Below are 14,286 nucleotides of genomic sequence, written 5' to 3' on the forward strand. Positions count from 1 at the left end.
CGTGACGACGACAGCATGATGACCCAGTATGACGACGACGGCGTGAGGACGAAGATGAAAAAAAAATGACGAAGCTGGAAGGACCACGACGATATCGCAACGACGGTATGACAGCGAATGCATCACGATGATTATATGACGATGATGGCATGACAACGGTATGAAGCAATGGGATGGCGACGACGGTAGGACGACAATGGCGTGGCGACGACGGAACGACCATACCGGCATCACGACCGCGAGCACCTACGTAGTGGCCGAAGCCGGTAGACAACTTGTTCCAGTGGGTCGGCTTAAGAGCATGCATGCATGCATGCACAGACAGACAGACAGACAGACACACAGACAGACAGACGGACAGACAGACAGACAGACAGACAGACAGACAGACAGACAGACAGACAGACAGACAGACAGACAGACAGACAGACAGATAAATAGATAGATAGATTAAAGTTCCTTTTCTCGTGGCGTTGAAGGACGAGGTCCCTGTGATGTAGCACAGCGAGGGCGAAGTAGCAGCTAAGGATCTTTGAACAAGTATGACAAACTGTATTCACAAGCGAGCTATTTACATTTACAGAGAGTGCAAAGAGCACGCCTTCACTCTTCTACTCCTAGCTGGATGTTAGCGCCGAAGACGCTTTTAGGACGTACACAGTACGGAGCCTCACCCTTTTACCACTGCGTGGTTACAGCCAAGACTGCCCGTGAGTCCTCCGCACTGCGGTTATAACGCCCACAAAGCAAAAGGAAGGCAAGAGAAAACGACATAGCTCGACACGGATGGAGCCGTTTTCTTTCGCGCTGCTAGCGCTGGCCGTGTAACTGCATGCCCTCCCCTTTTTCCGCTCGCAGCCCTCGCATTCCGATGCACCGCTGACAATGAAAGTAACAATAGCACGTACGACCTTACAGGACGTGTAGGTTACGTGTAACGAGACGAGTCATGTAATCAAAATAGATTATGGTGCAATATTATCACGCCTACATTGATGTGCTTTTTGATGGTCACCATTTTTGACGGATTATCACATTTATCGATTTGTCGCTCGGTGCAAGATGCGCACACTGTATTGGAAATTTCTTGACTGTTATTTTGAAATAAAATGGTGACGCCAGAGTGACGACTTTGCGCACGAGGAACGAGTGCTTAGGTGACGACCACACTACGCAGGCTCGATACCGTGGTTCCTGGTGACGGAGTTATTCGGTCAGGGCGCCCGTCCTATTGCTACCAGCCTGGCGGTGGCCGTCAACTGGGCGGCCAATTTCATCGTGGGGCTCGCCTTCCTGCCCCTCATGGTGAGGCTTGGCAAACGTCTTAAATGGAGATATTGCTCACCAACAGAGAAACACTTGCATATTTTGTGCCTATGTTACGCTAGTTTCTGCGTTTGTTGCTTCTGCACAGCATTTCCGTCTTTCTATCTTTCTTTCTTTCTTTCTTTCTTTCAGCCACCGTGGTGACGTAGTGGCTTTGGCGTAGCGCTGCATAGCCCGAGGTCGCGGGATCAAATCCTTGCCGCGGCAGCCGCATTTCGATGATGGTGAAATGCAAAAATTCCCGTGTACCGTGCATTGCGTGCACGCTAACAACGCCAGGTGGTCGGGATTAACCCGAAGTCCCCCACTACGGCGTGCCTCATAATCATATTTTGGTTTCTGCACATACCACAATATCTAATTTAATTTGAGTCTAAAGAAAGAAAGATCACTTCGCACGAGCGTCGCTTTACCTTTTAGGAAGTTTGTAAACGTAAATGGGACAAACGTAAGAAAAGGAAGCAAGGACTCGACGTCTACTTTTGACCACTTCAAATATTGGATTACGTCATCGTAGCATAGCGGTCTCACCAGGAATTCGCAAGCGTGTGCCCGTGGCTCGGTCCAGTTACTGATTTAGATAACTAGACCCCATAAAAAATGCAGCTTGCAGGCTGGTTGATTTTACATGATTGCATATAATATACAGTGCATAGATGGAAAACGAACAACGGACGAGGAGAGCACAGGATTACGAAGCGCTTGTCCCAGGCTTTCTTTTTCGCCAGCTATCATGCGTAATCGTGAAGGCAGCAGGCGTCCATTCCTTTAGCGTCTGCCTGCATGGCCGTTGCAATTTTCTAAAGCACGGAGTCGGTCAGAAACACGCTTCCCTCTGCACTTGACACATTAAACTCGTGAGTCCTTGTGGTCAGCGAGAGTTCTTGCTCTCCATGTTGCTAACCAGCAACAAGGCGGGACGCACGCGACTTGAGAAAGAGTAAGCACTCGTCCTTAACCTGCGATAGATCTTTGACGAGGCTATGAAAGTGTATGAAAAAGCTCTGCAAATATTTATTTGTACCGGTATATAAAACGTGTTTTTAATCAATGCCTTGTGATAAGAAATGAAATCAAGATTGTGACGAAAAGGACAATTGTAAGTAAGGCTCCCACGCCACAAGTTTCTTTTACCCATTTATTTCTGTGATCGGTGTCCGTTATTCAGCGCCAGTGACATGTGTTACATCTATACAACGGTGATTATTGATGACATATCTTTAGTATTTCATATTTTCGGAAACATTCTATGTATATGTGCGTGCATTTACGTACGTCCATGTGTATCTAATGTGCTGGAAGAGCCGAGCTGTAGGTGGCATGCACTGTCGTCGTCGTGTCCACACGATCACGTGGGAGAGCCCACATGCTTACTTATAAATAGGTCGTTCTTTGCGTAGCAGTTACAAGGCGCAGACGATGTAGGAAGGTGTCGGTGAGTCGTGGAAGCTGAGGGTCCATTTTGTACTGCAGATGTCGGTCAATTAAACGCATACAAGATTGATTCCTTTGTGTTTTCTATCAACTTGTTTTGCATACACAGTTATCTCTTGAGGTCTCACCTGCTAGAATTCGTAAATTGCAATGTGTGCCATAAGGTAATTAGTTAAAAGCTTATTAATTAGTGAATATTTTTAATTAGTCGATTATACATTGCATATTTTTCCTGCAAGTAATGTCCGCCTGTTCGTGTGATATCTGCCACAAGCAATTTTTAAAAAATTTGGGCCTACTAAAGAAAAAAAAACACTCCGGTATACGTGATACGCGAATGTATATTTTTCGAATAGTTGCTTCTATTGTGACGATCGTTTTGAGCACAATTATTCTGTTATAGAAGAGCAGCCGGCGCAACCTCCAGGCAATATCATTTCATTAGAGAAAGTTCTGAAAAAGAAAGACTAAGCTCTCAATGCTACGAAGTGATGCTTCAGTGCATTTCAACGAGTGTTCTGCAGAATGGATTAATTTATTCCTAGGGGAGGTAAAAGATTACGACTGTAACTAAAACTTGTAGTGATAGAAAATATAGGCGGAAATTGATGGTGCTACGCGTCGCGCAGGAGGAGATCGAGCACTTCACTTTCCTGATCTTCACGCTGGTGCTGGTGTTGTTCTGGGTCTTCATCTACAAGAAGCTACCGGAGACAAAGAACAAGAGCATCGAGGCCATCACCAATGTCTTCCGGGCGCGGGTCTACCAGGAGGACGTGGCCCTGAACAAGCTCAACGGACGAGCGTGAACTCCAGGCTCGGTGGTTTCTGCAGACTGGTGCACGAGCCAACGCCTGGTTCTACGGGCCCGGCCTGAGCGCAGGGCGTGGCCGAAGCTCAGTTCCCGCGAGGTGTGCGTTCAACTGAATGTGCTGTCGTGAAACTCGAGGCAGCGAGGAAGAAGGGAGACCGCTGCTTGAGGCACTGTAGCACTAGGAGGATTCGGGTTCGATACCGGCCAATCAATATTGTGGACGATCGGTCGACTTGTCATTAATGTTGTGGTCAGGACGGCTTATCACAATTAGTAACCACCAACACTAGCAAGACGAACAATCTGAAATACCGCCGCCTGACGCCTTTTATTTCGAAGATGCCACGAAAACAAACTTATCGATGAACCGTGGGTAACCGACCCCTATAGGCGTGCCTGGAAACCGCGCCTAGTATTTTTTATTATTTTCCTTGCTATGCGCACTCGCGTTTCGCTCTACAAAGACACGATACGTTTCTTTTCTTAGCAAGAGCACTTATTTCAGCACGGCGTGAGCAATGCGAGCACACGGTATGTCGCGAAGGGGGCCATTGCGAGGTGACGAGCAGAGGCGTGACCGATCGGACCTGGGTTCACATGCAGCCAGCGGTCTTGCGGGTAACCTCGCAGGACTCCCAAACTCGCGACCCGCCCAGCTTTCGCACGCGACCCATGTGGCGTTCGGTCGACTCACTGTTTCTATGTAATGTTTCTACACTCCCACCCTCACCCCTCGTCCTACACCGCCACATTGCGGCCCGCAAGAGCTTGCCCGGGCGCGTGCACCCCGACGTTTGACGTGAGTTCGAGGACCCTAAGTTAGCGTCAAAAACATGCCTGCCGACCACCGGCTCGAGCGGACTCTTACAGGATTCAACAACTATTTGCTATTATTGGTGTTAGCGCCATGCGACGTGGCAGCCGACGTCACGATAACACGTTGCTGGCAGAAACAGTCGGCCGACTGTCGGTCCTCTGTGACAGCAGTTTTGCAGAGAACCTAGTCCTGCAAAGACAGACCTGCGATCATTTTTTCATGAACGACATGTTTGGGGATCGTCTGGGCTGAAGCCACCGGCCGGTCCAAATCATCTTAGCAATCAGCGGGAGCTGAAAGCTTCTGCCTCTTCACCAATCGACACACGGACACCGATGAAAGGCACGTGGCCAACGTTCGGCGAATCCGCGTCTTCGTCCATGGCCAGGACATTATTCGAAAGTGTTGTGAGATATTTCGGACTGCAGCGCGTGTTTCTACTACGTCTCTCATGGTGGCTCGGCAAATATGTACATCGAAGAAGCAGCGCACTTGAAGGCGACAAGAACAGGCATTAGATCTTTGGTGGGAGCTGGAAAGGCTACAGATGACAGCTTATCACACGAGCCCGCACACTTAGGTGAACAATATACTCGATCACGATCCATCGATGCACCGTGAAAGCTATGCATGTAGCTATGGCGGACCTTTCCTTTCGAAGGACGCAGAGAAGATGTAAGTGGCGAATTGTTAGCAAAACTAACGTTATGTTTTACAACACCAACACATTTGTCTAGTTATATTAAATATGTCATATTTGACGCTATATGAATGTCTACAAGGTAACGATGGCACTACTAACAATGAAAAGCCTATTGGAATATGCGAAAAATATAGAGAACATGTATCCATGCTATACAGCTCCATACTTAAACACAAGCCTTGCCTCGGGTGTTGGATTAGTGGTAAATCCTCTTGCTGGCAATGTAAAAAAAAACTAACCATGTCGTGTTCGTACCAACAACCCCGGCTAGCCACTGTTCTGAAGCTAACCAGACATTTTTAACAAGATAATCTAGGCAGTAATCCTAAAGCAAGGGGTGTAGAAACTCTGAAGGGTAAACTGCTTGTACAACGTTTTTTTTTCTCCCTTAACCGTTTGGTCGTTTCCTCAGGTGCGCTGCTATTACGATGTGGTGTGATTGAAATGATTTCCGTTTCTTTCATTTTTTTATTTCCGTCCGAGCAGCTATTGAAAATTCGTACCTTAATCCTTTTCTGTTTCTTCAGCAGCAATGTCGTCGAATGAGCGAGGTTGTGTGGCAAATAGTTTGTACTTTTCAGTTTTCACGTTAGTAAGTTAGTTCGCGAAGACTTGAGGGATGTCATAAAAGTATATTCACCTCATAAAGTAAGCACCTAATCTGAACGCCATAGACGTGTATCGATGTAAGAGGTTAGGTTTTCGTGTGGATTACGCGTATTATTTAGTTTCACTTCACGAGTCTGTCACAAAAGCAGCTTACACTTTGCGGCAAGTCAGAACTGCGGAAATCTGCAAGGCGAAGGAAGCTCTAGAATGAGCGAAACATTGTCGTCTGCCTGACAGTAGCTTCTTAATTTAGCAGTTAAGAAGCCTGTCTAGCACTCATCGCTCAGTAACAGTAGATTAGTTGCTTCTTGCTGCCAGCGGCTTGACGACAATTTTTCTGTTTCACTAATTTACCCTTTGTTTCGTTTCATTTTTCTGCTAGTGCCAAGAGAGGTGCAGCTTAAGTGGAAGCCCTGTCATCGTTGTGATTTCTGTGCCTGCGTTCGATGGGGACGAAATGCGAAAACACCCGTGTACTTAGATTTAGTTGCACGTTAAAGAACCCCAGGTGGTCCGAATCTCCGGAGTCCCTCACTACGGCTTGCCTCATAATCAGATTGTGGTTTCGGCACGTACAACTCCATAATTTAAATTTTCCGTATCTGCGTTTACGTAGATACGCACTGTTTTTACAATGTATTGAAGATCAGTGCGCGGAAAATCTCACTTTTATTATCAGCGAGCCACATATACCCTTATAGCAAGCATAAGTAGCAACATTCAGCATTCTAGAAGTGGCGTTTTTTGTGCATTACGGTTGTCTTGAAAGCTCTGGCCATATTGGATCAAAATTGCAAGCTTATGAACGCTGTATTCTTTTGTTGGATGGTGTTGAAAGAAATAAGGCAATAAGGTGATTGCGATACCAAGTGCTTCTATATCCTTAGGCAAAATGATCTTTGGCCTGCTTACTATGAAGATAAACGAATGAAATGTTCAACAAAAAAATAAAAAAATTGCAGAATGGGTAAGTAGCTTTTTTGATAAGTTAGACTTATCGCCCCAAGCTATTTCCTAAACAGCCTGCCTCACGTATAGTAACCTCACGTAACCTTTTGTCCAAAGCTTCTCTAAAAAACTGCGCTTGTTCGCCCAGACGTAAGCAGCAGAAATGCTGCTCCTGCAGATGAACAACCATGGACACAGTCATCTCACCGGATCCAATGTTTCTGGCAGGAGGCAGTAATTCTCCGCAAAATTTGTGTCGCACGCAACGTGCCTGTTGCTGACAGCGTAAAGCGCAAACACAAGTCTGTTATTCTATTCATACTTCTCTTTTTCATGTATTCACATTCAACATTAAAAATTCATTATTGTTATGCAGGACTAAGAAGTACAAAGAAGTGCCTCAGCTGGCTTAGGCATCTTAGGCCGCTGGCATATTTCCTACTATTTTTGTACAATACTTGACAAGAAAAATAAACATGTGTGTTGTAGCAGCGTGTTTTGTTCACTTTCGCAAGCTGTGGTGAACCTCGCAACGATCTCGAGGCAGTACATTTATTGAATGCGTTGGCAATCGCCCGACAAACTTTTAGAACAAATAAAAACTTTCCAGTAGCATCTTAATTTAAAGGTGTGGTAGTGCGAGGCGCCGACAGAATGAAGCCTAATTTCTGATGCTGTATTTTTCGAGCTTGAGTTTTACTTTGCAATGTCAATCAACTGGCGCATGTGGGCCGTCAATTTCCTTGAAGTGAATGAACTTTCAAAGAAAAATCTATATTCTCAAATGCCACTAAAAATTACCGGACCGCGCCATAGGTGTTAGCAACTTCGTCACCGAGCGTCCACAGGAACTCAGTCACTTTTCGTTACAAAGAATGAAAAAAAGAAAGGCATCTTTCTGATGGACGCACGTGACCGCCGACTGTCGCCACAACGCTACCAACGAGGGGAGTAAAGGCCGCGCTTTAAAGCGACTGAACTTCAGTGGTGAGTCAGCGACGCGACTTTTGCCAGAAAAACTTGAGGAAAGCCCGGCGCCCCGGCAAGTTATTTATGCTCGACACTTTCGGAGACGCCCGCCTGCAGCGCAACTTCTCGGGTCAGCCGCTTCTTTGCTCGCTTGCTGCCGAGCTGTGCGTCCATGACACACCTAAATGCTGCGCACGCGCGATCTTAGCCTGTAGACACTCCTGGCGCTCCTGGCGTCTGGCAGACAACAGTGCCTGGAACCGGCGCTCCGTGAACAACCACGCCATGTGCAAGTTTCTTCGAAACTTAGAAAAGGGCAGTGAAGTGGTCAGGTTGGAACAGACTCATTTTTCGCAGCGCCCAAGCGTCAACGTACGAGAAGTAGGCGAGAGACAGGCACGATCTATCGGCTAACTTATGCCGTATCGCCGACGTGGAAGACGCTCGTACATGTCAGGACAGAAAGTTCAATTCATTCAGGCGTGGGCAAACCAAAGGCAGTTTAGCACGGAACCAAGACGAGCATCGTCTTTGCTTCTGTCGAGGATCGCGCGCTAATAACACAGGTGTCCAGTAAAGTCACGTGGACCGACTTCTGACCAAGAAGGTGACTGAACCGCCAGGAGCTCCGAATGTGGCTCGGTGCTTCGGCGTCACACGTACTGAAGACCTGGACGATGTGCATTTGCCATGTGCGCACAGCCAGAAGTCCGTACGCAGTGCTCGAGCGTCGCGAATGCCCCTGCCCTGCAGGGTAGGCTACTCTCAGGAGGCTCAACCAACGACCCACCGTCGCGTCGACGTCAGCTGACGGAGACGCTAGCGCCGCTCGACGTCTAGCGCTTGCTTGCGATCGAAGCTCGTGACGTCACACGTTTTACCGGGACTCCGAAGCCGAGGCGGCGATCATGGCGGCGGAGGGTTGAACCACGCCAGCGGGCTCCGGCGCTTGGAAGTCGCTCGCTACCTTACTCCGACGCACGGGTAAGTTCCCGAGCGCATGATGGTTTTGTCTGGCTTCCCCGCAGCGCTTCGAAGGTAGCGTGTGCGGACGAGAGCGCAGAGCGCTCAATCGAGGCTGTTGTATATGCGCACTTCACTTTGGGCACGGATACAGAAACACCGAGTGATTAAACTCTGCCGTATAGCAGCACTCCGTTACGAGATCAAAACATTGCGTTGCTCTTTTGAGGCAACGTGCACGAGGATTCCAATCTAACTCCTTGCGTTTTCTCGGATCTGCACCGTTGTTTAGGGCCTCTGCGGCCGGTTATAATGACGTGTGTACGATATTGACGTTGCGTCGTTTGATTCGAATTGGTGAATTTCATATGCAAAAGCAAGCTCGAGCTCCTACCTGTTTGTTCCCTGCAAAGATATTGACAAAGAACTTAACGAGGGTTTGTAACTGAGGCAACGTCGGAACGCTAGAGCACGCTCACGATGCTGATCGGAACAGTCAAGCAATTTGTTTCTCGCGCATTCATTCTGCGGCTCTGCTTGTTGCTCCAACAGTACGCAGCGCCCGAAACAATTCTTTTAGCCTCTGTGATGCGCTTCGTGAGCGATCGCCTAATCGAATCGACATATTAGTGTTTGTCAAAAATCTTAACCACATGCAGTGTCTTAATGTGGTGGAATATGTATGCAACGTACAATTGCATAAGATAAGCACTGAGCTTTCTATTTCTTTATGTCGGCATCTGAACTGATAAATTGGTTTCGCGGATTATGTGTATGCTCCAGATTTCGCTTAATATGGCGGGTACAGCAAGCAAACTTATGCCATTATTACCAGCAATGCGTATTGGTGATAGAAAACAATGTAATTATCTAACAAATATAGCTCTTTAATAATTAAATGTCAAGCACATTCAGAAGAAGTGTCACCAAACCTTGTGATTTAAAAGAATTGGTTTGGGTAACCTAAAGAAAAAGAAAAATAAACTGGGAAAAGTTCTGCAATAAACAAACATATGTTCGGTTCTCCGTGACCGTTGTCTAACGGTAATTAGGGGCTTTGTTGAAAGCTTGACGTAGCACGTGCATTAGCTATCCGCCGATCGCAGAGCGAATAAACAGGTACCCATACGTTCCCTTGTCTCATGGGTCAGTCAGTTCAGGATCACTGAAAAAAATTCTGCTAGAAGTTCAAACGATAGATGAAGGTGCACAGAGACACGGCGCTTCACTGTCGAAATATTGCATGAGATTACACGTTGCACAGGATGAATTATACGGATAGCTGTTGGTTTCGTAGCAATTATTTAAACGTTTCACTTCGCGCATTACATAGATTATAAATATGTGCATTGGATCTGTTTACCTCTTTAGTACTGTTGCTTCTACAATAATGCCTTGTGCCGTATATATATATATATATATATATATATATATATATATATATATATATATATATATATATATATATATATATATATATATATATATATATCGAGATCGATAGATAGATCAACATTATCAAGCGAGTTTGAAAGAGACGTAAGCGCTGTTTTTTTTTTTTTTTAAGGACGACATCAACATCAGATTTTCAAGCTTTCCTTCGAGAGCTCAACGTGAGTGCAGCCAGCGGTCAATAAAGCTAGAAACTGCGAGTCTGACAGGCGGAGTTTATCGCCTAAACACCATCAGCCTGCATTCGTTTGAGTCACGTAAATCTTATAGCAGCGCTGCAAGTACCTCGTCAGAACGCCGGTCAGTTTGTCTGCGCATCACGCGGTGAGTACTGCTCGCTCTTAAGAGGAAGCTTTGCCTCGCTGCAGAACTTGCAACCGCCGAGTTTCTCAGAATTGTAATAGAGGAAATTGTGTGCCACGAGGTGTGCACTAGTGTTGCAGCTCATAATCACCCGTAAACCGGAGACACAAACGCGCTGTCGCAAGAGAAGGAAAGGAACCTACAGGAATATGTTACGGCAATCAACACGTTTATCATGCACTTCCACTGACACAGGCTAGCGCTAGGGCTGACCAAGTGTTTGTACAAGTGTCTATAGAAGCCGGTATATTAAACAAGAAATATGTAGCATCAGAAGAGCGTAAGTTGATCGAAATGCTGATTAAATTTTACAAAGGAATGACTTAAGCTCCTGCATCCCAGGGCTGCCACTACGTCACGGTGTTGCTCGGGATATTTTAGGAGTGACGACAGTGAAAGAACAATGCTGCGGATAGTGATGAAACACTATTCTCAATACTTTGTAAGAAATATTGCATGGATCATCATTTTGACGACGACGATTGTGAATGATGATTGCGAACGTTTTTACACTTCGTCGTACCAGTTCACAATATACCTTGACTCATATCTTCAGCGTCTATGGTTATTTGTTTTAGTTCCAAATTTATTGAGACTAATTACCACAAAACTGGCTCCCATCGATGGGGCGGTTCGCGCTTTCCTCTTATACATCAACGGGTTTCCTGTCGCTCTTGCGATATGTCAATCCTATTTCATCTACAAATGTGTTGTGAGAAGCTTTTCTTTAAATTGCACTTTCATTCTTGAGCTTTCATTGGTGTCAGATTTGCCTTGAGTTCTTTTTCTTTCTGATGGTGTGTAATAAATCAATTCTTTTGTTAGCAGTTGTTAATGCCATTAGGTCTTCAACCTATCACGCCCCATTTCGGCAACTAAAGCCACTTTGCCGCCCCAGCTTCAGCAGCAGGTCGAACATCTTTTATTATGCGGTGGATGCAGCACAAAAAAAGACACCACAAATCCAGAGACCATACTGCACACGCTGTCTTCTCTGCATGTGTTCTGGTGCTTTTGCTCTGTGTAATATAAACTCCTATACTGTCTTGCCTGGCCAGCCATGCTATCGAGCATTCAAGCAAATGCAGGGTGCTTACGCTAAGGACCTGATGGTTGTTGTCTTTTCCACCCCCCTCTCTTTCCAATTTGCACGTCATTAAATTTGCTGCTCCGTATGCCACCGCACACGCGATCTTGGTTCTGGCGACACAGCGCGAATAATGACCGCACACACGGGGTGGTCTGCAATCTTCGCTGCGCGCGTCGCCGGCGGAAAGCGAGTTTCCGCTTCCCGAGGTTCGCAGTCTTTGTCGTTCGTCTCCGCCATTTCCCGATGCCGAGCAGCTATAGCGAGCGCGCAAAACAAGCAAGCACGCTAGCGAAGGACAGCGTCGGCGACCACAGCGAGCGAGCGGCGCGGCTGTAATGCCTCCGCATTATGTTCCAAGAAACGATCGGGCGATCTATCGGATTTCGGTGCGTGGAGAACCATTTTCCCCATCATCGCTCTTGCGCAATGAAGAAGCAACACATTCGTTGACTACAATGTCCGGTTGGGCTTGTTCGAACAAAATGCATTAGGCAACTGCAAGGTAACAACGGCAGTTGGCTTTTTCTTTTTTACACCTAGATATTTTGTGCGGTAGGGCTATTGCCTAAAAAATTTCCCCCGAGTAATCGGGAACTTCTAGCACACTAGGTAATCGAACAAAACGATTTCAGAATTTACATACACAAGGTAATAAAATAAACAAAACTGTTGATTATGTACAAAAACAGTGCAAAGAAAAATAACACCGTGCCACCTCAGTCGGTAGTTGCCTCTCAAGCTCCCGAGGACGTAATCGAAGGTCCAGGTCAAGAAGCTTGCTAACGCTCCATCTGATGGAAGAAACTTCCTTTGCATATTAACAGTCGTGCCAGCTGCACCGAAGCGGCGCACGCATGGCGTCGGATTTTTCCTTTGATGTCTCGGAGTGCAGCGCGCATTGAGTGGTCGCAAATTGACGTCCACTCTTTCGTTCCATTTCTTGCTGTTAAGCAAGCGAAGTTGCGACGCCGGCGCAGGCTCTCACCTGATCTTGACCGTGCTACTCAATAATTTAATGACGATCAAGAAAGCAATCAACAGTAAACATTTAATAAATTAATTGGAAAGTTATTCGAACAATTGGTCAGCCCCTTTTTCTTACAATGCTCAATATTCGTACGGCAACGTGACGTGCCCATAGTCCATACGCCTGAACCATACTCCATACTCCATACGCCTGAAAGCATTGCCGAAATTTATTTGGAAGCTAGTAAATTTGGTCCCAACTCCTCAAACTAACGCGAAATGTGGGTTTTGCCTTGGTAAATGCCACGCATTGGTTTCAGGTGTATGGTAACTTCGTGGTCAGAGAGAGAGAGATAATTTGTTTGAAAGAAGGCAGAGAGGTCAGCCTGAGCTAACGCGCTCTAGCCTGCTACTCTGCACAGGGGGAGGGGAAATCGGGACATAAAGGTGTGATGAGGGATGATGACATAGAAAGAGGGATGCGCAACGGTGAAAGCAAGTTCAACATTCTGATTATAAACATTCACAAAGCTCATTCATGAAGCCACTATCGGGTTCTGTATCTAGTCTGTGGCCACCAGTTCAAGTGAACCTAAAAATTAAGTCCTAGGACGAAGCTGATGTGTGGGCCTCCCCTGCGTGAGCAGCACAAGCTCCAAACAAAAGCTTTATAACATGTAAAGAGCTACGATAAGCGGCTGCAGCACGGCGAGCATCTGCAGGGCACTTTTAGAGGCCGGATTCTGGAGACCATCGAGAATCACGCGCATTGACTCTACCAGGTGCTTCAGCATTTTCTGTACACTTTCCTTGTCATTGTGTCCATCTGCTTGCTTGCCCGTAGTGTCACCGGTTTCAGTGGCCCTATCATTATTGACTTCATGGCGTAGAGGACCACTAAGGACCGCTGGCATGGCCGTGGGCCTAGAGGGCACCAAATGCCATTCCGTGTCTGTATCAGTCGCTGGAGATGAATGGTTGCCGCGTGCTCTCATCGACCTTGAATTAGCTGTAGGCGCCGTTACCGCCCTCGATGCACGCACAGGCAGAGGTGGTCGTGGCGCCTGAGCCCCACTATGTACTTCTTCTGAAATGGCTTCTGTAACGCTTCTCTCGCGAGCGTTGGTCACTTTGGCGAACAGATTGAGCAGCCTCTTTACGTGAAGATTGGTCTCCTGCCATTTTTCAAAGAATACGAACTTGTTTCATCTTTGGGCATTCCTTCGAAGTTTCTTCGTGAGAGCCAGTACAGTTGGGACATTTAAATGAAAACGCATTACAGTCGGTGGTATTATGCTCTCCGCCGCAACGCGAGCAGGTGGCTTACTTCTACAAACAGCGCTCACGTGTCCTATATTTAGACATTTCCGGCACTTAATAGGCCTCGGTACCAATGGTCGTACACGGTGTATCACGTAGCCCACTTTGACATATGCTGGTATGTGGAAGAAGCAAATATTAACTTGATACATCGGGAGCTCCCCAAGCGGTGAATCTCAAGAATTCGCACCGATGACTTCAAAAGACTCTTGAGGTCCGCATGCTTGATTTCAAGCTCCACGTCGGAAATCACACCAGTAGTTGTCTCCTTCCCGTAAGTAACAAAGGAGCAGACGGGGATTGCGCTTAACTGTGGAGTGGTCTTTAACTTCTCCAGTATTGCGGAATTTTTCACATCTATTGTCAGGATGTTCCTGCGAGCGTTGATCCTGATCGCGTTGATTTGCCCATGGGCCACACTTTAAAGATATTCGGTTAGGAACTGCCTGCTGAGGGAGTTCATGCTGTGTGACGTCGAGAGCGGCACTTCAGAAACCATGAAGGATTCCTGC

General features: G+C 46.7%; 1 protein-coding gene across 1 annotated transcript in view; it reads left to right on the plus strand.

Moving 5' to 3' along the window:
- Positions 1–7,139, plus strand: part of LOC142575233 (solute carrier family 2, facilitated glucose transporter member 1-like) — a 59,793-nt gene extending 52,654 nt beyond the window's left edge. The window contains exons 10-11 of the mRNA XM_075684397.1: positions 1,178–1,305; positions 3,390–7,139. Of these exons, the coding sequence (XP_075540512.1) occupies positions 1,178–1,305; positions 3,390–3,569 (308 nt within the window). The 3' untranslated portion in view covers positions 3,570–7,139. The remainder of the gene's footprint in view (positions 1–1,177; positions 1,306–3,389) is intronic.
- The last annotated feature ends 7,147 nt before the right edge of the window (positions 7,140–14,286 follow it).

This window comes from Dermacentor variabilis, chromosome 3 (assembly GCF_050947875.1).
Source record: "Dermacentor variabilis isolate Ectoservices chromosome 3, ASM5094787v1, whole genome shotgun sequence".
Taxonomy (NCBI): domain Eukaryota; kingdom Metazoa; phylum Arthropoda; class Arachnida; order Ixodida; family Ixodidae; genus Dermacentor; species Dermacentor variabilis.